Raw genomic sequence first — 24,940 nt, 5'->3', positions numbered from 1 at the left:
GAGGAAGGAGGGAAGGTTTGGAATGGACTTATGCAACACATCTCAAACAACAACAGTTACAGAAAAGGGTTAATAAGTGTTTCTTCTTCTTCAAATGACTGCACATGTCCATTCCTCTGTAGGTGACTCACAAGCAATTCAAACCAGAGGTGGGCTTGGAATCTACTTGAACAGGATTGTAAGAACACCTGTCCAAATCTGGCATCATCTCTAGACTGATGTGAGAGAGGGCATAGTGCAAGGCAAACATATGGATCAGTAACCAGGTGGCTGCCTTACAAATGTCCAGGATGAGCCAGAAAGGTCTCGGAAGCTGCCTGTGATCTGGTCAAATTAGCCAACACTCTACTTTGGGTGCAATACCAGCCTTTCAGTACCACAGATGAACACATTTGGAAATCAAGGAAGTGATCCTTTGAGTGGATACTGGATGACCCTTTATTCTGTCCAAAAATGCAATGAACATTCATGATAAAGACCTAACTGGCTTAGTCTGATCCAGGTAAAAAGCGAAAGCTTTTCTAACATCCAGAGTACGAAGTTTTCCTTAATTTTTACAAGAACGAGACTTTGGAAAGAAAGTCAGTAAATAAATTGCTTTGTTAATATGGAAACTGGAAACCACTTGAGTCAGGAACTTTGGATGAAGTCGAAAGAGAACCTTGTCTCTAAAAAAAATTCTGTAAGGAGGCTCTGATACCAAGGCTCACAGTTCCCCTACTCTCCTGGCTGAGGTAATAGCAACCAAGAAAGCCACCTTGATAGAAAGGTGTATCAGAAAATAGATCTCCAGCTCCTCAAGGGGAAGACCCATCAACTTTGTTAGAACTAAATTTAAATTTCTACAGGAGGATCAGGCTATATACCTGTGTATATAATCTGTCCAAACCCTTCAGAACCCTGGTGGACATAAGGTTTGAAAAAAGCAAGCAGCTATCCAAGGGAGGGTGGAAAGCTGAGACAGCTGCCAGGTGATTCTGACAGAAACAACAGCTAACCCTCATTGCTTCAGAAATAATAATCCATTATATGGTGAATAGGAGCTTGAAGCAGGGAAACACCTTTCTGTGTGGACCAAATGGAGAATCTTGTCTATTTAGGAAGGTAAGCAGTTCTAGTTGAAGGCTTTCTCTATTTAGAAGAACTTCCTGCACTCCTTTAGAGCAACCTCCTTCCAAGGATGTAAGCCATAAAGTATCCTCGTTGTCAGGTGAAGGGCATGCAGGAGGGATGAAGTAGGAGGCCGTGGTAGATCACATCTGCATCCTGCAGGAGTAACAGTGGAAATCTTACTGATAGGGCTATTAGAGTCAAAACCCAATGCTGATGGACCCATGCTGGGGCTATTAGTATATGGCGAGAATGGTCTTGTTTGACTTCAGACAAGATCTTGGACAGGAATGGCAGGAAGACATGCAGCATGCCCTTCAACCAGGGTAGGAGAAAGGCATCTGTCAATGAACCTGGGCTGTTGCCTGCTTGGGAACAAAAAAAATGACTTTTTTGTTTGCTTTTGTTGCTAACAGGGGGAGTCCTACACAGCTGGAAAATGGAACTGGACACTTCTGGATGAAGAGACCACTCATAGTGATTTGTGAATTACCTGGTGAAGTGATCTGCCAGAGTATTCTGAATTCCTAGAAGGTAAGCAGCGTTCAGGTTGATAAAACTGGCAACGCAAAAATTCCAAAGCAGAGTTGCCTCTTGGCATAACTTTTGTGGACTGGGCCCCGCGTTGTTTGGTTACATGACTGTTGTATTGTTGGCAAACACCAAGAAATTCTGACCCGGGATATGTGGAAGGAATGCTATGCAAGCCAAATGGATGGCCCAAAGCTCCCTAATACGCTTTAGATTTTGGAAAGACCAGAGACCTTGCATCTGAAAGGGGTCCTAAGTGAGCTCCCCAACCTAAATTCGATGCATCTGTGACCAGGGTGATTGCCTGTTGTGGAGAAGCAAAGGGAACTCCCACACAAACCCCTGAAGGTTCTATCAGTCCAGGGAGAACAAGACCTGAATAGTACTTGAATAACCATTTCTGTATGATGGCAGGCTGATGACTACACCACAGCTAGCCAATCTTGCAGCTCCTTGAAGTGCATTCTGGCACGCAGCACCACACAAGTGCACACTGCCATATGCCTTAGAAGTTTGATGCAGTTTCATAATGTAGTGACAGGATGTCCCTTTAGAGCTACAGCAACGACCTCCATTGTTTGGAATCTCAGCCTTAGTAGGAAAGCCCTGGCCTTTGTAGAGCCCTGGACTGCTCCAATAAATTCTATTCTCTCTACAGGAGTCAGGGTAGATTTCTGCTTATTGATTAGGAGCCCCAGTGTGTCAAAGGTGGACTGTATAGTTGCCATGCTGGACAGTATCTGAGATCTGGACTGGCTTCTTACTAGCCAGCTGTCTAGGTAAGACTCCTGACTTTTACAGGAATGCCGCTACCACAAGCCTGTGTGATTTTTCTTTTACCTCTTCCAGTTGGATATCCAAAGCTGCAGCCAATCTTCCTCAACAAGTCCTGATGAGCTTTATAATCATTAGAAAGGGGAGAAGCAGACTCTTATCACCACCTCCTCAGGTGACAGAGAAGAACAGGTTAAGGGTTGTTGAGGTGGAGCCTTCTCCAATTCCTCCCTAGACGAATCCAAAGTACACGGGTCCCTGTGCATGGTACCAGACCCGGTACTGGAGATAGGCAGATGCTGTCCTGTTGTAGATGTTCCCAATGCCCAGCCAACATAGCAGGGTGGGAATGGAGTAGAGCTGCTCTACACTGTGGAGGGAAGCCCCAAGGGTAGCAAAAGGCCCACTGAAATGGAGGTGGGACCCAGTTATGTCCAGGCCATTGGTCCTTGGAATGCTGAGCATGGGGTCTGCTGAACAGATCAGCTGAGACACATAAGAGTTTACCTCAAAGTCATCAAAGTCTGATGAAGAGCCCTCTTCCTCAGGTTGACGAGGAGCTGACCCTGTCAGTACTGGTGAGACCGGTTCCAAGTCTGCAGATAGAGGAACTGGCGAGATCATCACTAGCTTCCCTCTAGATGGAATCCTCCTGAGGTGCACTTACCGTAGCAGCCACTGGTACTGAATGGTGCATCGGGGCTGGAGCCGGAACCATTGAAGCATATATGGCAGATCCCAGTGTTGGTGAGAAGTCCTGAATAGTTGGGGAAACGGGTATTGACAGGTTCAATAATTACTAAACTGCATCAAAAGCCTTGGTCGTAGATGGCACCAGAAAAGAGCTCTTGGCTCTGTGGTATTGAAAGGTGCATTGGCACTTCAGGCATCAGTTTCAACGGGCCCATCGTAGGCTCTGGAGTGAGCGACCCCTCTTGGTTTAAGGACTGTGCCTGGGAGTGCCTCTTCTTTGAGCACTCCTCTGTGTCATTGCCTCCACTTGTTGCTTTCGCTGAAGATCTAGAAAATGCCGGTACTGAGTCTTTAGAAGACTTATATTGCCTCTTCTTTGCTACTGCTGACAAAGGTCTGCCTCTTGAGTCAGTCAGACCAAGGGGAGCACTCCAAACAGATTTGAACATGCTTGGTACCTGCTCTGTGCAGGAAGGATCTGAAGACGGGAAAACTGCAGGCTCCATGAGCAGATTGTTGAGTCTAGCTGCTTTTTCTTTAAGCAGAGCTTGAACCCCCTACAAATGTCACCTTTGTCACTCACATACACCTCCCCCAGACTTTCAAGGCAGCTGGGATGCAGGTCATTCACTGGTATAGACTTGTCACCTGAGTGATAGGTCTTAAAACAAGGGGAGCAAGGCATGAGTCCGGTACCAGTACCAAAACGGAAACTTGTGATTCTATGCTATTAAATACTAACCTAAACTTACTCTTTCATCTAAACTATCTACAAAAATTTAAACTAGCCTAAAACTAACACAACAGGTACTATATACACTAAAGAGGGTAGAACTTTCAAATGCAAGGATAACAGCTCCAACAACCTTTACTGGTCATATGAAGGAACTGATGGGGGTCAGGGATGGCTCTGCCCTTTATACCTGCATGCAGGGGTGTGAGGCAGCAAAGGGGACTCATGCCACCCCAAGAGGTACTGCTGAGGGAAAAATCTCCAACAACTGTGCATGAGGTGTGCATAAACCTACAGTGGAATGGATGCGCTTCAAAGAAGAAGTGTTGGGTTTTATGGGTCCAAACTCTATTTGTCAAGCTGCTCACAATGTTCTCACTAGGGAATAGTCTGTGAGACAGAGGGCATCCAGGCCTCCCTCTTCAGACTGTTTCGTGCATATGTTGCCATTGGCAGCAAATACTAACCATTAGATGGCACATAAGCAAGTTACTTCTGCTCCTGATCCAAGGCACACCAAAACACACCTCAGAGCTCAACATCCTGACTGCCATAAGGAATCATGCTCTGCATTGCAGAATATTTGCAGCAGAGAAGATACACCAGGCTACATTTCTGCTTCTAAACTCTCTTCTGGCCAGGGCAGGATATGATCCTAAATTATTAACATCTTCATATACTCTGTAACGTTACACATACGAACTCCGGAGGTAAATAAAGATTAAACTGCACCTGCAGAGTCTGCCCTATCCGGGTCACTATAAACAGAATGGCTTCTTCCAGATCTTGAAAGTTTGGATAGAACTCCATTTTCTCATCATCAAAAGTCAATTCCATCTTAAACAATGGCAGCCATCTTTTGTCTTCAGGATCAAAGAGCTTCACATAAGCTTCAACGGTTCTTCTCAATAGCTCTTTCAACTAGACAATACCACACATTGACTTTATTACATGAGAACACAGAAAACTATATCTCTTCCACTTTTTAAATAAATCAGGATGTCCATTTTATTTCAGTACTTTGAGCCTTGCCCAGAGTCTAATGAAATCAATAGGAGTCCTTCAACTGACTTCAATGGGGCATTAGATCAGACCCTTAAAAGTAACACCCACTTCTGTCAAAGTGTTTTTATCTGCTATTGTTACAATAACACAACTAATATTACTAGTACACCCAAGCATTACTATAAATGACAGACAGATAAATATTTTTCTTTAATTTTTGTTTGCTTACTTTGTGCATTTGAAAGTCCTTTGTATACATTAGTTTCAACTTTTTTCCTATAATTTTTTTTCAGGGTTTGATCCTGAACACACTTACACATGAGCAACTTTAATCCCACTGAACATTATTCATATGTTTATGTATTTGCACGACTAGGTCCTTAGTCAATTTCCCTTCTTTGTATGTGTGTGTTTGTTTTAAAACACAGCAGCAGGGTAGAGGATTTTTTTTTAAAATATGGGAAATATAATTTTGCAACCATGAAAACTGGCTGGGGAATTCATCAATTTTATCTCATTTTTTTAACTGATTAGGTTTCAAGTGATTGTCTCTCTTGAAAAAGACTATTGAACTGTTTTATGTCTAAAGTTTTCATTCACCTTGGGGAAAATAAAAACACTTAATACTATCTAAGTCTTTTACTAAAGAAAACTTTTTAAAAATCTGACAATATATTTTCCTAATCTAACTGGATGCCAGGCAATGGAGAGTTAACAATAATATTTTTAATTAAAAATAAGAGATGGTATATTGAACTGGCTTATTTAAAAATCACCAAATTATTACATATAAAAGTTAACTATTGTAGGTTCAAAAGATATTCACCTGGTTAGACATAAGTGTAGCCACACAGTTATAGAAAGAATCAACTTTATCTGACTTTACACCCTCTAATGCTTCCTTTCTGGTGAAGAGATTGACAACTCTTGGATACCATGTGTTCAGTAATTTCTCTTCTGTTTTTGAACAGTTTAAAGAAACATCATTCTTCAGTGATTCACAATCAATTGGACCTTTCAAACTGTTTACCAGAAAAAGAAAAATGAAGGACTGATTTGAAAATTAAATTCTACAATCTAACAGAACAACTGTGTAGAACTGGGATCTTAGTGCTATACTATATCTACCTAACTATGCAGTCTATTCTTTCTTTAAAGAAAGGTAAGCCTAAGTGGCCCTCTTACAGTCAGATTGAAAAGCCCCAAAACTAAAGAAGAACTGATACTGGGAACAGGATCAGCAACAATGGTAAGGAAGATAAAACTGAATCTATCAACTATAAAGATTGGAGAAAAATAACCAAATGTAAATAGTAAAGGGAACATGTAATAGTGGGAAATGAGCATTGGTGAAGTTTCCCTAAAGTTAGCAATCTTGCTAGAAGAGACTATATCAATTTCTTCAGGTAAAACTACAGGGAATCAATCCTACTACATGTCACATCCTGGCCCACTGAAGTCAATGGGAATTTAGCCATTGAGTTCTACTGCTCATGAGCTGGCCCTAAGAGAACATACTCCCAACGTACTGATATTACTCATAATGTACGAGCAGATAAACTATTTGTGCACAGCACAGAGTAGGAAAATTATGTTAAATGTTTTACAGTGTGATGTTTCCTACTTATAGGACCTTGAAGACCCAAAATAACACTTTAAGCATTTCATTATTCATATATCAAATTAAAATAAATTGCAATTTCATACAATTTTTATTGACTACAAAAACACTGCTCATATAGCCAACATTTATAATCTTAATTCAACAAAAGATATTTTACCTGACATTTGACAAGTCCACTATTAGTAATTTGGAAAATGTTGTGTAACCAATATCCAGTAAAATTTTCAGAGTAGGATGAAGAATGTGCAAGTTTGTGAGGATCTGACTTCTTGCTTGTATAAAACTGTTATGCCATGGTCTGGAAAAATCCAGACCTCTGAAAAAGTAAAAGCAACAAGTGAAGAGAACAAACAATACAACATATTAAAGAACTTCAGTAAAATATCCTCTAGATCTAAAAAGTGTGATTTTTAAAATAAAATAAATATATATACAAACACACACTTATGCATGAAAGGGTGTTATGCGCATATCTTCAACAAAATGTAGTGGAAGTTATGTAAATAAACTGCCCACTCATCCATGAGATAATACACTCTATTTCAGATCAACTGGTTTTACCACAGTTTCACCATCATAAACTGTGATTTCATCAGATGTTATTAACTCAGAAGGGTCAGACTGGATTAGTATTTGAGTGAGAGATGCAAGTGCTGGTGATTCAGCAAATGGCACTCTTGCTTCTAAATAAATATACCAACAAAATGTGACAGGGCATGCCATAATTGCCATCTTTCAGACCAAATTCAAAACCAAGTTCCAGACTACAACTGGTCATTAAAATTCCCATTGCACTTTTCAAGAGAGTATTTGTATGAACACTGTCCTAGTCAAATTCCAAATTAGGGAGTTATATTCTACCTAAATCTCCCTACAGATTCAACTGGGTATGATATTCTTCACTTCCTGTCTTAGAGCTGCATCCCGCACCACTGAAGTCAGTGGAAGCTTTGCCATCGACTTCAATGATTGCAGGATGAGACACCCAAAGTGTAGTGCACTGTTGCTCTCTACCACTGAAAAGCCGCATTTCATTCTAGAGGTGGCTACATTTCAGTTATGGGCAACATGATCTTTATGATTTGCATAATCAGAGCCAGAGTCTGATATCCTTATTCATATTGAATAACACCTTACTTCATTAGTCCCATTGACCTCATATAGAACTACTCTTGAAGAAGGGTGATGCTCTGTGTGAGCAAGGATGCCAAAATGTGCCCTGTAGTAAAAAATGTTAAAGAATTAATGATTCATTTGGATGTAAATTGCTATATAGGAACAAGAGCCTGATTATTGCTGAATTGCAGAATCAATACTAGGAGTCCACTTATCCCATTATTGTGTTTATACATCTCAGTAAGAGTCGCCTACATGTAACTTAAAGCGTGATTAGTCACTAGGCTATTTCTTAACTTAATTTACTCACAAAGGCGATACTGGTAACGGTCCTTCCTTTTCATCTTCAAGTCCTTTTACATCAGGTTTCACAAGAACACTTCGAACTAGAATGCATTTATAAATATGTAACCATCAGAAGGAAATTCAACTATCTTTAATTTGCACAAACGGAAACTGGCAGGTATTTTCTCTGTCTTTCCCTGGAGAGGACCAAAACTTTGGTATGATGGAGATTTAACTATCACTCAAATCTTCAGAATATTTCCCCCCACAAAGGTCCCTGATGAGGCTATTTTAAAAGTTTGTATTGTCAAGTATGTTTTGTGGATAACTGATATTAAATAAGGAATCTCCTTTCCCATCCAACTGTCCCTTAATCTTCATAAGGTTTTGGATAAATAGTGCTTAACATGTAAAATAATTAGAACATTTAAAAAAACTTCCATTGGAGAGTATGTTGACAGGGCATTCTGCTGCCGTAAGTGCCATCTTGTTCATATCAAATTCTAAACCAAGTTCCAGACTAAAAGTGGTCATTAAAGTTCCCATTTTTCAAAAGAGCATTGGTAGTAGTAGGGACACTATGAACATGCCGACAACATTTTAAATTAAAAGAATAACCCAACCTATTATTTTTAAATATTAGCCACAAAAATATTGGGTATAAAATTTTGTCACAAATACTTTTGCAGTTTCAGAAACTTTTAGTGCAGAAAAAAATTATGGAAGCTTTAGATTAAAAAAAAATCTAGTTTTAAAATTCCACTTTCAAATCTTTTGAAAACAAGTTTCAGAAATGTCTATGAAAAATCATTTCCAACAAAAAATATTCAGTTCCAGTTTTAAGCACCTCACTTTATAACTTGCAAAATAAAAGAAAGTAAGAAGGGCATTTGTTATTTGGTTCATCTTCACCTTACCATGATGTTGTTTATAATGTTTACTTTAATAACAGTAGAAAGTAGAAGAAAATTAATTCAAACATAAATTATTATATTATTTGTATTATTGTTACACCTAGAGGCCTGATAAGAAATCAAGTGTGTATATAGTGCCCATTAAGCTAGGCACTATATACACACACATAACAAAAAGACAGTTCCTTACAATCTATATTGTGAGAGACAACAGGCAGGAAAAACAAGCAGATGGGGGAGCAGCACAAAGTAACAGTGAGACAATTTTGATTACACCAGCTGCCTAGCTGTTATCAATTATTTTGTAGGCAACATGACAGATGTTAAGTTTTCAGGAGAGATTTGACGGATAACACAGTTTCTTTGCAGATTTTTACCAGGAGCTTGCCCATGCGTAAGAACTAACATGGGAAAAAAGGATGAGGGTGCTTGTGAGAAAATATGATTAATGAACAATAAAGGCTAATATCCCTGAAATAGAAGAGGCAAGAAAAAAGGGCTCTCTAACATAAAAATGATGAGTAACGCAGGGATAAACCAAGAAGGTTGTGTCTTCAGTAGGAAAATAGGTATGTTCTTAACTCAAGTAAAGTAACTGAAATTATTTAATCAAAGGTAACAACCAAGCAAAGACAAGACAGTTTATAGCCTTCACATAAGTAAGCAGAATGAGTTAAAGACTAGATGCCTCTATAATCTTTAACTCGTCTTGCTAATTCAGGTGAAAACTACAAACTGCTTTGTCTTCACTACGATACTACTTCAAGTTAGTTAACTCGAGATAAGGACATCCCTTTTTTTCCCCAGTGATGATTTTCTGCAGCACCATTTTGAATGGATTATAACATGTACATATTCATACATTAATATTAACATAATGTATCTTGTCGCTCTTACCCACACATCTCTTCATGCTCATTTCAAAATCCTTTGTTACTTCATCTAAAAGCTCTTCAACCAGGAATTCTCTGTCCTTGCCTTCCATGAGGGACTGAGGCACCAGAGTGAGCATGGAGGTCAGCCACTGCTGCTGAATAGGGACTACTGGATTACTTTCCACACACTTCTTCATAAAGAGATAGTTGGTCTGAAAGGACAATAATATCACAATCATTAATCCTCTAAACCAGACTTTCATCACTCGAGTCAGGGTATCAATGGGATTATCATCCTATCAAAGTAATAACTAGTACACTGAAGGCTGCTCCAAGACAGGTAAAAAAATTTTGCCTGCCCCATTACTCAGAGACGGTGTATTGTTCTCTTTCCTGCCTCAGTTTCTGCTAATGCTTGTGGAGCACATCTTTGTGACTTTGATAACAAAATAGATAGCCTCCTCTAAGGCACTTCATGCTCATTTCAAAATCAATTGACTGGTCTCTTGGGACTGGAACCTGTATATTTTGTGATTTTTGGTAAAGGTCAGTGGTTTTCAAATTTTTTTTCTGGGGACCCAGTTGAAGAAAACTGTTGATTCCCGTGATCCAATGGAGCTGGGGATGAGGGGTTTGGGGTACGGGAGGGGCTCAGCGCTGGGGCAGAGAGTTGGGGTGCAGGGGTGAGGGCTGCGGGGTGGGGCCAGGAATGAGGGGGTCAGGGCTCTGGGCTGGAGGTGCAGGCTCTGGGGTGGGCTGGGGATGAGAGGTTGGAGTGCAGGAAGGGGTTTCAGTTTTGGGGGGCTCAGGGCTGGGGTAGGGGACTGGGGCATGGGATTGGGGTGTGGACTTACCTCTGGTGGTTCCCGGTCAGTGGCGCAGCCAGGGTGCAGAGGCAGGCTTCCCGCCTGTCCCAGCACTGCTGACCGCGCTGCACCCCAGAAGCAGCCAGCAGCATGTCTAGCTCTTAGGCGGAGGCGCGCAAGCGGCTTCATGCAACTCTCGCCCACAGGCACCACACACACACCCCTTACATGCCCTACCCCAGTGCCTTACATGCTGCGACCCAGTACTGAGTTGCGACCCAGCTTTGAAAAACAGTGGTGTAAGTGACCATTTATCACTAAGTCCAGCTTGCCTGGGTAGCAAGATAGGCTCTCTAGTCTAAGGGGACTGTCTGTGACTCGATGGTAAGACTGTTATAGTGATCCAGGCAGGGCTGTCCTTACCCATATGCAAAGTACGCAGCTGCATAGGGCACCAGGCAGTTTGGGGCACCACATTTCCTGGTGCCCTGCGCAGCTGCATGCTGCTCCAGCCCCTGCTCCGCCTCTTCCCCATCGCCCCCGCCCCTGCTCCGTTCCAGCCCTGCCTCTTCCCACCCCTGCTCTGACCCAGCCCTGCCCCCACTCCTCTGAGAACTGCTGCAGGGGCTGGGCCTGCACTCACCTCGCAGTAAGTAGAGCGACCCGGCCCCAGCCTGCTCCCCTCCCCTGGCTCCCAGCCGCACCGCCGGCGAGTGCTGGGGGGCAGGTCCCCCCTTCCCCTCAAGGCTGGGAGCCAGGGGAGCAGACCAGAGCGGGCTGGGACTAGGGGGCGGTTTCCCCCCTGCACTGCCCCCATGGAGGCCTGGGGCTGTGGAGCGCACCAGAATGGCTAGGGACGGCCCTGGATCCAGGAGTTCACATTTGTTACTTGGGTTGATGAAATCTAATTATAGAACATACCAACGGTTTGGGGTGTCTATCCTGTTTTTGGCAGTCTGCCCTGAGGTAGGCACTCACGGCCCTGAGCCACTCCAGACAGCATGACAGCCACATCTTCCAAAAGGCAACTGTTAGAAACTGGCCTAATTTAACACTATTAATTCCTCACACACATGCAATTTCTGTATTATTTCAGCATAGGAATCATGCAGTATCTCTTTTAAGAAAAGAAGAATAGTAAACAATTTAACTCACTCTTCTTTTTTTTTGTTCACTGTTCATCTATAAAAATAAAATGAAAATATAACAAAAATAAGTCATATATCAAAGTAAGAGTGGAAATAATGATAAGCCAAATCAGAAAACTAATACATTAATATAAATCTTGATTCTCAATCTGAACAAATATTATTGCTACTCAAGGGCTCTACCCTACAAACATGTATGCATCTATATATTGACTTCAGTGGAACTACTCACATGGGTCAAGCTATTTATGATTTAATGCAAGATTAGGCCCTAATTTGCTAAACATTTGCAGATAAGAGACTAAATACATCATCAACAAAAATCAAAGATAACGTGATCAAAATTAAACATTACAGCTAAAAGGAATTAAAAACTCACAGTAGAAGGTAGTTCTGGCTCAGGAGGTGTGGGAACTCTCTGATACTTTTCTTCCATGGTTGCTTTATAATCTTTTAAAGCCCGGTCAATTCTGAAGTATAGTTTATAGTTGGAAACAATGTTAAAAACTTGTACATAATATTTTAAAAATAACATAATACAGTCATTTTAAAGTGCTGCAAATTCCTTTTTCATGTGTACCAACTATTCCAACTCTATAGAGTAAGACTCTCCAACTTGCTCTCTCTTCTCTTATATAGTGAGATACCCATATCTCGGTCACAGTCAAAAGAAAATATTGTATGTGTCTGTGTATGTGTATGTTCACATTCATTCTAAGTTGAACATGATGAGTTAAACACCAGACTGGTACCCTGATTGATTTTTACTTCTACCCCTTTTTTAAAGCATCTACAGTAGGTCCCAACCAATTGTGCATTGTCAATGATTGAGTAAAGTGAGGTTCCTGAGGAAGTCTAATTGTATTTTTTAAATATGTTAAGAAGCTAAAAACATGTTCTCCTTTTTACTGCATGAATTTATAAATTGAAAAATAAATAACTAAAAAAATTAAATGGCCATTAGAAAAGTTTAGATGACTGGTGTTGGCCTGTCATGTTGATCTTAGCAATCAAAACACTGCACCCCATCCCGCTTAATGTGAGTATACTGTACATTGACAAGTGAACATATGTATACAGTGTTCCAGATGCATCCCCCAGTACAATTTGGGCTGCAGATCCCCCAAGTGACAATAAGTCTATGGGGCTACACTCTCAGAATTTCAGTCTGCCAGGGAACTGAGAACCAGGAAAGGCCAGGCTGGTTAAGACATGCACTACTCTCCTCCCCCACAGTTTTCAAAGAAAACCCTCTTGAAGAAGGTCGCAGCAGTACAGCCATCATCCTTTCCTAGAGGTGAATCCCTCCTGCAGTGCAGCTAAATTTGTAAGATCACTCTATAACCTATCTCCATGAGGGTGAACCTGGCACAGTGAGTTTGCTAGCAGTAGACATATGGTACGGGAGACATGTCCTATTAGAACAATAGTCAATCACTATTAGACTCATTGGCAATAAGTTTGACATTAAAATTGCGTTTTAATATTCCCACCTAATGTATTCTTTATTTGATTAATGTTGCATCGGACTGTATTCAACATCAAGAGTGGATTTTTCTTAATTCTCATGTATTGGTATCACATTACAATTGGCCATCTAGTTTACAAATTAAAAATCAAAATAGCAATAACATATTTGATTACAGTTAGCAAGCCCATTCTTAACATACATAACAGAACAAGATCATTTTAGAGACTACAGGTTTATTCCTAACATTTCATGTCTTCCACATTTTAAATTTAAAATATTTTATTTGACATTTATAAGTGTATCTATCAAAATTTCTAAATATACATAAAATATTTTAAAAAAATAATCACAATTTAGAAGAGACCATTTACAAAAAAATCACACTTCATCTGAAAATTATTCATCTATTATTGCTCAAGATTATTTAAAATTGAAAAAGATGAAAGAGGAAAAACTGATTGTTGTCCATTTTTCAGTTTCTTTACTTTAAGTATTTGACAGCTGTTTTACTGTTTCCTTGTGTGGGGCTTTCACAAATCAATAAGGGAAAAATCATTTTACAAAGTAGAAAAATGTGATTATAAAATCCACAAACATTGGCAAGGGGACTCAGGGACAGGTGTAGTACCTGAAACTATTTTGAATTTCTTTTCAAAACTAACTACGTTTCAGCTTTATAGTGTCCCTTTCAACAAATCAGAGCTATCATCTTCTCTTTCTCAACAGTACATTTATGATTAACAAGAATGGAATTAATGCTATTTTAAAGCTAGTCACACAGTGTACAGTCTAAGGCAGGGATGGGCAAACCTTTTGGCCTGAGGGCCACATCTGTGTATGGAAATTGTATGGTGGGCCATGAATGCTCATGAAATTGGGGGTTGTGGTGCAGGAGGGGGTGAGGGCTTCGGCTGTGGGTGCGGGCTTGGGGGTGGGGCTGGGAATGAGGGGTTGGGAGTGCAGGGGGGTGCTCCAGGCTGGGACCAAGAGGTTCTGAGGGTGGGAAGGGGTTGGGGTACAGGAGGGGGTCACGGGTGCAGACTCCAGGTGGCTCTTACCTCAAGCACCTCCCAGAAGCAGCAGCATGTCCCCCATCCGGCTCCTACACGGAGGCGTGGCCAGGCATGGCCAATGGGAGCTGCAGGGGCAGGGGCAGCGTGCGGAGCCCTTTGGCTGCCCCTATGCATAGGAGCCAGAGTAGGGACATGCCACTGTTTCTGGGAGCCATGCAGAGTGGGGCAAGCCCCCGACCCCACTCCTCAGCTGAAGTGCCGGAGCGGGGCAAACCCTGGACCCCGCTCATGGGTGGGAGGATAAAAACGTCTGGAGGGCTGGATGCAGCCCCTGGGCCGTAGTTTGCCCACCCCTGGTCTAAGGATAGGTATCAGTATTTAAGCAGAACTCCCCACTGATGGCATGATTATGACTATGAAATTATCTTGTAACATAGCTTCAAATAATGTATCTTAGGCCAACAATGACACTAATGTGAGGATCATAACTGACGTTATTCAAGGAGAATTAATTTAACAAGACAATTTAATATCAGACTTCAAGAGAACCTTCTCAGCCTATCAGAATGCATGTCAGCAGTCATTTTATTGTATAATAAATTACCAATGTGACATAGTTAACATTCTGAGCATTCCAAGGGGCCTCACTCTGCCACCACAGATATTAGTGGAAGATTAGGATTTGGCTTCAGATATTAAGAACTAAAAATGCAGCGGTTTAATTTTGTATTTGTTAAGCTTGTATTGAGATAGACTGAAAGACATCCAGGGCAAGGTACCTTGCTCTCTGCTTGTAAGGCACCATGTAAATATATGACTTTGTATAACTGATTTTTATTGCTATTAATAAAAATACCATTGCTTCTCTTTTCCTCAGTATTAATCCAATTCCCTTGTGCTAAACTATTCTTAGGCCTTGATCCTGCAATCTGCCCTTACACTTGCAATCTGGCATTCAGCTCCACTGAAGGCAATAGGACTCTGAACGAATGCAGGAATTCCCCCTGCATGGGCCAGACTGCAAAATCCAGGCCTTATTTTATCTATTTTGGAATCAAATTACTTCCAAAGAAAATGGGGGGAGGGGAAATATATTTCTTAACTATAGTTTGTGTAAAAATAAAAATGTTTCAAAGTGTGAACATGTACGCGCATGCAGTGCACAAAATTACCTCATGACTCATACTTTTAAGAGAGATACATTAGCGTTATCCATGCAACTGAGTACTGTCACCACATTTCACCAACATGGCTCCAATCCTACAAAGACTTACACAGTGCTTAAGTTTAAATATGTTAGTAATACCATTGACATCAATGAGACTCACATGCTAAATTAAGCATGTGCTAAAGCCTTTGCTAGACTGGGGCCTTAGTCTCCATTCAATCATCTTGAGGCCCTGATGTATTTTGTCTATGCTTCTTAACCCTATAGACCTAGGTTAGATTGCTTTCTTTGCACCACTTTATCTTTGATCAAGCAAGCAAACACGCACGCTTTCAATGCCAACACTACTCCCAGGGTAACCTGATAGGTGTATTCTTAGCCCACATAATCCTTGCATTTATACCAACAGGGCAATCATACATCCTTAAAAAGTTGCAGAAAAAGAAATGCAGTAATTTAAAAGGTAGTGCAATTAATAATTTTCAAATAAAACTTAGCAATAGATTTCCATGTTAATTTAGTTACCACTCAGACCTACAAAAATTACATGAAATTACTCCTTCTAACGTCTTTGTAAATGCTTGTTCATACACAGGACTTGTAAAGCATTATTTGTGTATAATATTAATGTATATCAATCTATGAATAGGGTTCTGTGTCTGTCACGGAGGTTGCGGAAGTCACGGATTCCATGACTTTCTGTGACCTTTATGACTTCTGCAGCAGCCAGTGTGGCTGACCCCAGGGCCAGCTGCTCAGGTAGCACTGAGGCCAGTCACACCAGCCACTGCTGGAGCGGCCCCGGGCCAGCCACACCAGCCACTGTTCAGGCAGCCCTGAGCAGCGGCCGGAGCGGCTGGCCCCGGGGACCGCCCGAGCAGCGGCCGGAGCGGCTGGCCCCAGGGACCGCCCGAGTAGTGATCCTTGGGGCGGCCAGAGTAGCCACTGCTTGGCAGCCCCCGGCAGCAGTCCCGGAGCAGCTATAGCAGCCACTGTCGGCAGCCCCTGGTGGCCATAGCAGCTGCTGTTGAGGGCCCCCGTCAGCGGTCCCCGGGTGGCCGGAGCAGCTGCTGTCGGCGGCCACCGGCAGGGGTCCCTGGGTGGCCGGAGCAGCTGCTGTCGACAGCCCCCAGCAGCGGTCCTGGAACGGCTGGAGCAGCAGAGGTTAGCAGTACCTGGCAGCGGTCATGGGGCACCGGAGCAGCTGCCAGTCGGCAGTGGACCCCGGCAGCTAGTGCTGTGGACCCCGCCCCACCTCAGCAACACCCTCCCTAGCAGCGACCCTTTTGCCCAAGATTTAGTCTGGGATATTTATAGTGTAAGTAATGGACAGGTCACAGGCAGTGAATTTTTGTTTATTGCCCATGACTTTTATTAAAAATACCTGTGACTAAATCATTGCCTTATCTATGAATCACCACAACACTCCTCTGGGACAATGCAAATCACTAAGCCCAGAACGAAGCATGCCAGAGCTGAGACCAGAGTTTTCTCTCTTGCGGGGACTCAGCTACAGAACAATCTTCTAGAGGAGTTCAGGCTAATCCAGAGTCTGGCCATCTTTAGTTAACAGTGCAAAACCTTCTTTTTTGAGAAAATCTTTCCATCATAACTGACACTCATTCCCAACCCTTCCACTCCACAAAGAAAACCCCTCAAGCTACCCCAAACAGAATTTTGACCCTGTAAAGTGTCAGAGAGACTCCATGAAGCCCATTAGGGTCCTCGCTATTGATTTTACATGGAAGACACTTTGATGGTAATGAGTATCATCATCATTAAACTCTAAGAAAGAAAAAAAGATTATTAAAACCTCTCAGCTGCCTAGGAATACAGTGACCCTTTAATCTGAATCTGAACGTAACTTATTGGCTGAATTATATGTAACTCACACTATCTGATTAAGCGTCTTTTGCTGTTCCTTGAATCTTCGGTATTTCAATAGTTTATTGTGTGATGCTGAGACACCAGCTGTAGATGACGTAGGTAAAACTATAGGTGGCAAGCGATTGTTCAAAGTCTCTTTATCAGTGGGTGGTGTCAATTTATTTGACAACGACATCTAAATGCATAATAAAACAAGAAAAATTTAATAGATTACTATATTAAATTGTACTTGCATGAGAAATAGAATGGGTTAGTCACAATAATTTCCACAATCTAGACACCAAAGCAACACAGGTTTCTACAATGGAAACATAGGCGCCGACTCTGTGGGTGCTCCAAGGCTGGAGCACCCATGAAAAAAGTTAGCAGGTGCTTAGCACTCAACGGCAGCCAAGCTCCCTCCATCCCCCAGTGCCTTCCGCCCACCGATGGCCCCGCCCATCAACTCCTCCCACTCCCTCCCAGAGCCTCCCACCTGCCGTGAATCAGCTGTTCAGTGGCGTGCAGGAGGCACTGGGAGTAAGGGAGAGGAGCAGGGACTGGGTGCACTTATGGGAAAGGGGTGGAGTGGGGCGGGAAGAGGAGTGGTGGGGGCATGGCAGGTCCTTGGGGGAAGGGGTGGAGTAGGGCAGGGCCTGGAGCTGAGCAGGAGTTGAGCATCCCCAGGGAAAACTGGAAGCCGGTGCCTGTGAATGGAAAAACACTATACTCTATGTACTTAAATTCCAAAGTACAAAGGGATATTTAGGGCTTGATTCTGTTCTTGGTTCATACAAAAGAAAATAACTAGAAATGGTGAATGTGACTCTAAATGCTACAAGAACAACTTGACAACTTGCATCCGATGAAGTGAGCTGTAGCAAACGAAAGCTTATGCTCAAATAAATTGGTTAGTCTCTAAGGTGCCACAAGTACTCCTTTTCTTTTTGCGAATACAGACTAACACGGCTGCTACTCTGAAACTTGACTTACACTGTTCTTTTTGTCTCAACTCATCTGTACGTGAAAATCTTGGTTTTGAGCACGGTTTCTAGATCAAGGCTTCTGGTAAATATGGTCAAGTGTTTCATCCAGATCTCTGACAGACCTGCCTCATCTCTGGCTTTTGCTGGTGTCCCCGCTTTTCATTCTGTCCTTCAGGTTTCCAATCTGTCAGCTACATCTCTGGATTTTCTTGACTGGGCATCAACATTTTTTTCACTGTTTTCAGAGTAGCAGCCGTGTTAGTCTGTATTCTCAAAAAGAAAAGGAGTACTAGTGGCACCTTAGAGACTAACCAATTTATTTGAGCATAAGCTTTCGTGAGCTACAGCTCACTTCATCGGATGCATTCAGTGGAAAGCTACAGCTCACTTCATCGGATGCATTCAGTGGAAAATTTTCCACTGAATGCATCCGATGAAGTGAGCTGTAGCTCACGAAAGCCTATGCTCAAATAAATTGGTTAGTCTCTTAGGTGCCACTAGTACTCCATTTTTTTCACTGTCTCCTGAATAGGCCTTGTGATGCCGGTAAACCAGGGCCACAGCCCAGTTCACTTGTGTGTTAGTATCAAAAGCGATTGTTAGATGTAAGAATGGTTTCAGAGGAACAGCCGTGTTAGTCTGTATTCGCAAAAAGAAAAGGAGTACTTGTGGCACCTTAGAGACTAACCAATTTATTTGAGCATGAGCTTTCGTGAGCTACAGCTCACTTCATCAGATGTTTACCGTGGAAACTGCAGCAGACTTTATATACACACAGAAATCATGAAACAATACCTCCTCCCACCCCACTGTCCTGCTGGTAATAGCTTATCTAAAGTGATCAACAGGTGGGCCATTTCCAGCACAAATCCAGGTTTTCTCACCCTCCACCCCCCCCCACAAATTTACTCTCCTGTTGGTGCTAGCCCATCCAAAGTGACAACTCTTTACATAATCAAGTCGGGCTATTTCCTGCATAGATCAAGGTTTTCTCACATCCCCCCCACCCCCATACACACACAAACTCACTCTCCTGCTGGTAATAGCTCATCTAAACTGACCATTCTCCAGGTTTAAATCCAAGTTAAACCAGAACATCTGGGGGAGGGGGGGTAGGAAAAAACAAGAGGAAACAGGCTACCTTGCATAATGACTTAGCCACTCCCAGTCTCTATTTAAGCCTAAATTAATAGTATCCAATTTGCAAATGAATTCCAATTCAGCAGTTTCTCGCTGGAGTCTGGATTTGAAGTTTTTTTGTTTTAAGATAGCGACCTTCATGTCTGTGATTGCGTGACCAGAGAGATTGAAGTGTTCTCCGACTGGTTTATGAATGTTATAATTCTTGACATCTGATTTGTGTCCATTTATTCTTTTACGTAGAGACTGTCCAGTTTGACCAATGTACATGGCAGAGGGGCATTGCTGGCACATGATGGCATAGATCACATTGGTGGATGTGCAGATGTAAGAATGTATTCAGGCCAATTTACTTGCTATTAGGATAGATCAAAGTAATTGTTGAATGTATAGTGGTGTATTCAGATGTGTAAACTTCATGAAAACAAATGGGTCGTTACTGTATTCTTCTTGGTTATGTTTCAGAGTAACAGCCGTGTTAGTCTGTATTCGCAAAAAGAAAAGGAGTACTTGTGGCACCTTAGAGACTAACCAATTTATTTGAGCATGAACTTCTTGGTTATCTATTCCTGTTATAAGGTAACAGCAAACATTTACTGTAACTAAATTACCCATCAAGGAAATCTTGTGAAATGCTAATGAAGAACATAAGGACTTAAACAGAAAATGCTAATTTCAAAGCAAATGATCATTGTGTGTGATGATCCAGGGCAAAGACTCTGAATGCATTCCTCACTATCAGTCATCGAAGAAAAAGCCCATGTGGGTACAAAGAAAAGGAGTACTTGTGGCACCTTAGAGACTAACCAATTTATACAGTATAAAAGAGCTATAAATATGAATTCATTAAAAGATCCTTCATCTCTGGACTGTAAGGATTCTAACAGAGCAGAAAAACTGAACAAGAAGACAGAGATCCCCAGAGTTAATGTGAGTAGCCCAGGAAAAGACTTTTGGAAAACTAGCAGTTTATTACATCACTGCCACCATTTGGAGTTACAAACTGTGATTTACCTGTAATTATATTTTACCTGCTTTAATCTCTCATTCTTTTTTCTTAGCTAACAAACCTATAGTTAGTTTGCTACAGAATTGGCTGCCAGTGTTGTCTTTGGTGTAAGATCTGGAGTACCAGTTGATTTGGGGTGAGTGACTGGTCTTTTGGGACTGGGAGAAACCTGATATGGTGTGATTTTAGGTTTAAGTAATCTTTTATCACAAAGTTCAGTTTGTCTGGGTGACACGATAGAGTGGAAAGTCTAAGGGGACTGTCTGTGACGCCATGGTAAGACATGGTAATCTGTTAGTCTCTAAGGTGCCACAAGTCCTCCTTTTCTTTTTGTGGAGACAGACTAACACGGCTGCTACTCTGAAACATGGTAAGACTGGTAATAGTGACCCAGGAGTTCACATTTGTTTCTGGCTTGGTGAAATCTAATAATAGAATATACCACCAGTTTGGGGTGTCTGCCCTTGTTTTCGGACAGTCTGTCCTGAATAGATAGGCATTCACAGTTGTGAGCCACTCCAGACAGCATGCCAGGTAGAGGGCTGAGAAATTAACAAACTCTCTTCTCTTTGCTCAGACAGAGGCTAGTGCATTAACTCCTCTCAGCTCTTTCCCCATTACCCACCCTATCACCCATACCAAACTTCAGCTTTGCCTAACCTTCACAATTGGCAGACTGGAAGCAGTGTTTTGCAAGATTTCAATTTCCTACAAAAATCCATAAAGAAACTGAAGATATTCAGGAATCATCTTTAATTTACACTGTGGGGAAGCAGGCACAGTATATCTTTAAATCCTTTGACTTTATTGAAGACGGTCACAAAGATGACTATGAAAAGGTTCTGGCTATGTAGCGGATAAATATAAAATTAAACAATTAAAGTTAGCTTAATTTTGGTTAAGGAAACATATATGTGTTGTAAAGAAAGGCCCTGACTACCAAGTGAAAGGAATAATAGTAAGTGATAAGGCCAGAAGAAATAAAATAATTCAAAAAATAATTAATGAGATAACGGGAAGTTTCTAAAAAGAGGCCTCTGACCAATAGGGATGACTGCAGATGGTTTTCAAAAGACAAAAAGAGTCTCTATTAAAAGGAGCCAACACAGAGATGGCACAGCCTTCCCAAAAGTGGGGGGGCCAAGGCCCTCACCTTTCCCCTTCTGCCGGAGGCCCCGCCCCTTCTGCCTCAGGCCCTGCCCGCAGCTAAGCCATAAGCTGGAGTGGGCCGTAAGCCATGGACCCTTCACCTGCCCAGGATGGGGGGCCGAGAGCAGCTCCCAGCCCATGTCCCCACCCCATAGGCCCACCGCCCAGGGCAGGTGAAGGGTTTGTGGCTCCCCACAGCTACTCGTGTGGCTCTCTCCTACCCAGCTCCAGCCGGGTGACGGGATCTCAGAGCTGCAGCCCAACCATGGTACGAGCTGCATGGCCAGGCAGCTGTGAGGAGCTGCGGACCCTCCATCTGCCCTGGGTGGGGGGGTCAGGACACAGGTCAGGGGCTGCTCTCACGCGACGGGGGGAGGGGTGAAGGGATCATCCCAGAGAATAGCCACGTGGTGGGGTGGGGAGAGGTGTGCACTGTACATCCACCCGAAAACCTCAGCCCCTCCTTTTAAACGGCAAACCCAACTGGCCTTGCTTGCTATGGGAAAGGATGGCGCTGCAGTTTGAAACCATTCCCACATGTTATGAAGGCATAAGAAGCCAACCCCATGTACCAAAAGGCTTACCATGGCTGCCTGGAAACCGAATTCTGTTGCCCAGCCGTTTGTGATGTGTCACCATACCGGCAGGCGCTCAATATAAAAGGCAAAATGTGACGTTGTACCTAAAGCACATGTGCTGTCTGCTGTGAATTGCTTGATTCACTGTGAAAGAGTCTCCCTTTTGTTCTCAGAAATATATCATCTTAAATTGTACTGTCCCTTTTTATCTCCCCCCAGGTGCAAATGTTTCTATGCTCCCCCTATCATCTCGATCCCTGAGGTTATTGCAGATCAGAAGGCGAAAAAAATGCACTCGCAATGACATGTTTTCTGAGCTCATGCAGTCCTCCCGTACTGATAGGGCACAGCTTAATGCATGGAGGCATTCAGTGGCAGAGGCCAGGAAAGCATTAAGTGAGCGTGAAGAGCAGAGGCAGGAGGAAATGCTGAGGCTAATGGGGGAACAAATGGACATGATGAAGCATCTGTTGGAGCTGCAAGAAAGCCAACAAGAGCACAGACCCCTGCTGCATCCATTGTATAACTGCCTGCCCTCCTCCCCAAGTTCCATAGCCTCCTCACCCAGATGCCCAAGAACGCGGGGAGGGAGGCTCCGGGCACTCAGCCATTCCACTCCAGAGTATGGCCTAAGCAACAGAAGGCTGTCATTCAAAAAGTTTTGATTGGTAGCAATGTGGTCTTGTCCTTCCCTCCTCCCACACCCCAACCCACCTGGGCTACCTTGTCAGTTATCTCACTTTTTTTTTAATTAATAAAGAAATAATGCATGGTTTCAAAACCATAGTTACATTATTTCCTTTGCCAGCTGTGATCGAAGTGTGGAGGGCGGTTGGCTTACAGGGAATTAAAATCAACAAAGGGGGCGGGTTTGCAGCAAGGAGAAACACATACAACTGTCACACCATAGCCTGGCCAGTCATGAAACTGGTTTTCAAAGCCTCTCTGATGCACAGTGTGCCTAGCTGTGCTCTTCTAATCGCCCTGGTGTCTGGCTGCTCAAAATCGGCCGCCAGGCGATTTGCCTCAACCTCCCACCCCGCCATAAACATCTCCCCCTTAGTCTCACAGATATTATGGAGCACACAGCAAGCAGCAATTACAATAGGACTGTTGGTTGCGCTGAGGTCTAACCTAGTCAGCAACAGCGCCAGTGAGCTTTTAAACGTCCAAAGGCACATTCTACCACCATTCTGCACTTGCTCAGCCTATAGTTTAACTGCTCCTTACTACTGTCCAGGTTGCCTGTGTACAGCTTCATGAGCCATGGGAGCAAGGGGTAGGCTGGGTCCCCAAGGAAATTATTGGCACTTCAACATCCCCAACAGTAATTTTCTGGTCTGGGAAGTAAGTCCCTTCTTGCAACTGCTCGAACAGCCCGAAGTTCCTAAAGATGTGAGCGTCATGCACCTTTCCCGGCCATCCCACATTGAGGTCGGTGAAACGTCCCTTGTGATCAACCAGTGCTTGCAGCATCATTGAGAAGTACCCCGTGCAGTTTACGTACTGGTTGGCAAGGTGGTCCAGTGCCAAGATAGGGATATGCGTTCCGTCTATCGCCCCAGCACAGTTAGGGAACCCCATTGCAGCAAAGCCATCCACTATGTCTGCACATTTCCCAGAGTCACTACCCTTGACAGCAGAACGTCAGTGACTGCACTGGCTACTTGGATCACAGCAGTCCCCACAGTAGACTTGCCCACTCCAAATTGATTCCCGACTGACCAGTAGCAGTCAGGCGTTGCAAGCTTCCACAGGGTTATTGCCACTTGCTACTCAACTATCAGGGCAGATCTCATCTTGGTATTCCTGTGCTGCAGGCGGGGGAAAGCAACTCACAAAGTTCCATGAAAGTGGCCTTACGCATATGAAAGTTTCGCAGCCACTAGGAATCATCCCATACTTGCAACACTATGCGGTCCCACCAGTCTGTGCTTGTTTGCTGGAGCCAGAATCGGTGTTCCACTGTATCAACTAGCCCCACTGCCGCCATGATGTCCCAATTGCCACAGCCTGTGCTTTCAGGAACGCCTGTGTCCATGTCCTCAACACAATCGTCCTTGGGCTGGTGTCTCTTAACCCGATTCTGCACATACTCCAGGATAATGCACGAGGTGTTTACAATGCTCACAACAGCAGCAGTGAGCTGAGCAGGCTGCATGCTTGCTGTGGTATGGCATCTGCATGGGTAACCCAGGAAAAAAGGCGCAAAATGATTGTCTGCCGTTGCTTTCACGGAGGGAGGGAGAGAGGGAGGGGCGATTGACAACATGTACTCAAAACCACCCATGACAATGTTTTTGCCTCATCAGGCATTGGGAGCTTAACCCAGAATTCCAATGGGCAGCGGAAACTGCGGGAACTGTGGGATAGCTACCCACAGTGCACCGCTCCGTAAGTCGATGCTAGCCACAGTATTGAGGACACACTCTGCCGCCTAAATGCGCTTATTGGGGACATACACAATGACTGTATAAAATAAATTTCTAAAAATCGACTTCTATAAAATTGACCTAATTTTGTAATATAGACATACCCAAAGGATGTGAAAGTGGCTCTCTAGGGAGAGGAAATTAAGACACAGGAGGTCCTAGAGATAAACCCTGGTGAAAGCCAAACTCAGGGACATAGACTAGACTGAGGCTTATGTTGTAAAACACAAAAGCCAAGCCACAGGATGGTGATGCGTGTGTTTGGATAGTAACTCAAGGCCCAAGTATTCTAATGAAGATAGGAAAGAGACAAAAGCTATGGAGGGGAGAAGAAATAACTGATGACACGAATGCAGGATTACATTTTCATTGCAAGATCAAGCAGTAAAAGAAGCTAGACTATAATGGAGCAGGTTCTTTGGCTAACACAAATTCAGGCTTAAAAGCAGAACTGGAAATGCACAAAGCTACCATCAAAGCACATTTATATAAAACCAACATCGCCTATTCCCCC

The 24,940-nt window shown here is 43.0% G+C and overlaps 1 protein-coding gene across 11 annotated transcripts in view; it reads right to left on the bottom strand.

The window, feature by feature from the left end:
- Positions 1-24,940, bottom strand: part of DNAH12 (dynein axonemal heavy chain 12) — a 179,419-nt gene that overhangs the window by 152,055 nt on the left and 2,424 nt on the right. For 3 of the 11 annotated variants that reach the window (XR_013636030.1, XM_078853595.1, XM_078853596.1), the window contains exons 1-9: positions 22,001-24,328; positions 17,159-17,328; positions 11,994-12,084; positions 11,622-11,648; positions 9,683-9,872; positions 7,897-7,972; positions 6,628-6,786; positions 5,673-5,868; positions 4,574-4,762 (exon numbers count right to left, since the gene is read on the bottom strand). Coding sequence is in view for 10 of the 11 variants with exons in the window: in XM_078853595.1 (XP_078709721.1) it covers positions 4,574-4,762; positions 5,673-5,868; positions 6,628-6,786; positions 7,897-7,972; positions 9,683-9,872; positions 11,622-11,648; positions 11,994-12,084; positions 17,159-17,328; positions 22,001-22,003 (1,101 nt within the window). In the remaining variant the exon portion in view is untranslated. Of the gene's footprint in view, positions 1-4,573; positions 4,763-5,672; positions 5,869-6,627; positions 6,787-7,896; positions 7,973-9,682; positions 9,873-11,621; positions 11,649-11,993; positions 12,085-17,158; positions 17,329-22,000; positions 24,334-24,940 lie in introns of those variants that run through there. The other 8 variants (XM_078853597.1, XM_078853598.1, XM_078853594.1 and 5 more) reach the window with 6 other exon arrangements.

Source organism: Lepidochelys kempii, chromosome 7 (assembly GCF_965140285.1).
Source record: "Lepidochelys kempii isolate rLepKem1 chromosome 7, rLepKem1.hap1, whole genome shotgun sequence".
In the NCBI taxonomy this organism is placed as follows: domain Eukaryota; kingdom Metazoa; phylum Chordata; order Testudines; family Cheloniidae; genus Lepidochelys; species Lepidochelys kempii.
This window is presented reverse-complemented; position numbering and strand designations above follow the sequence as displayed.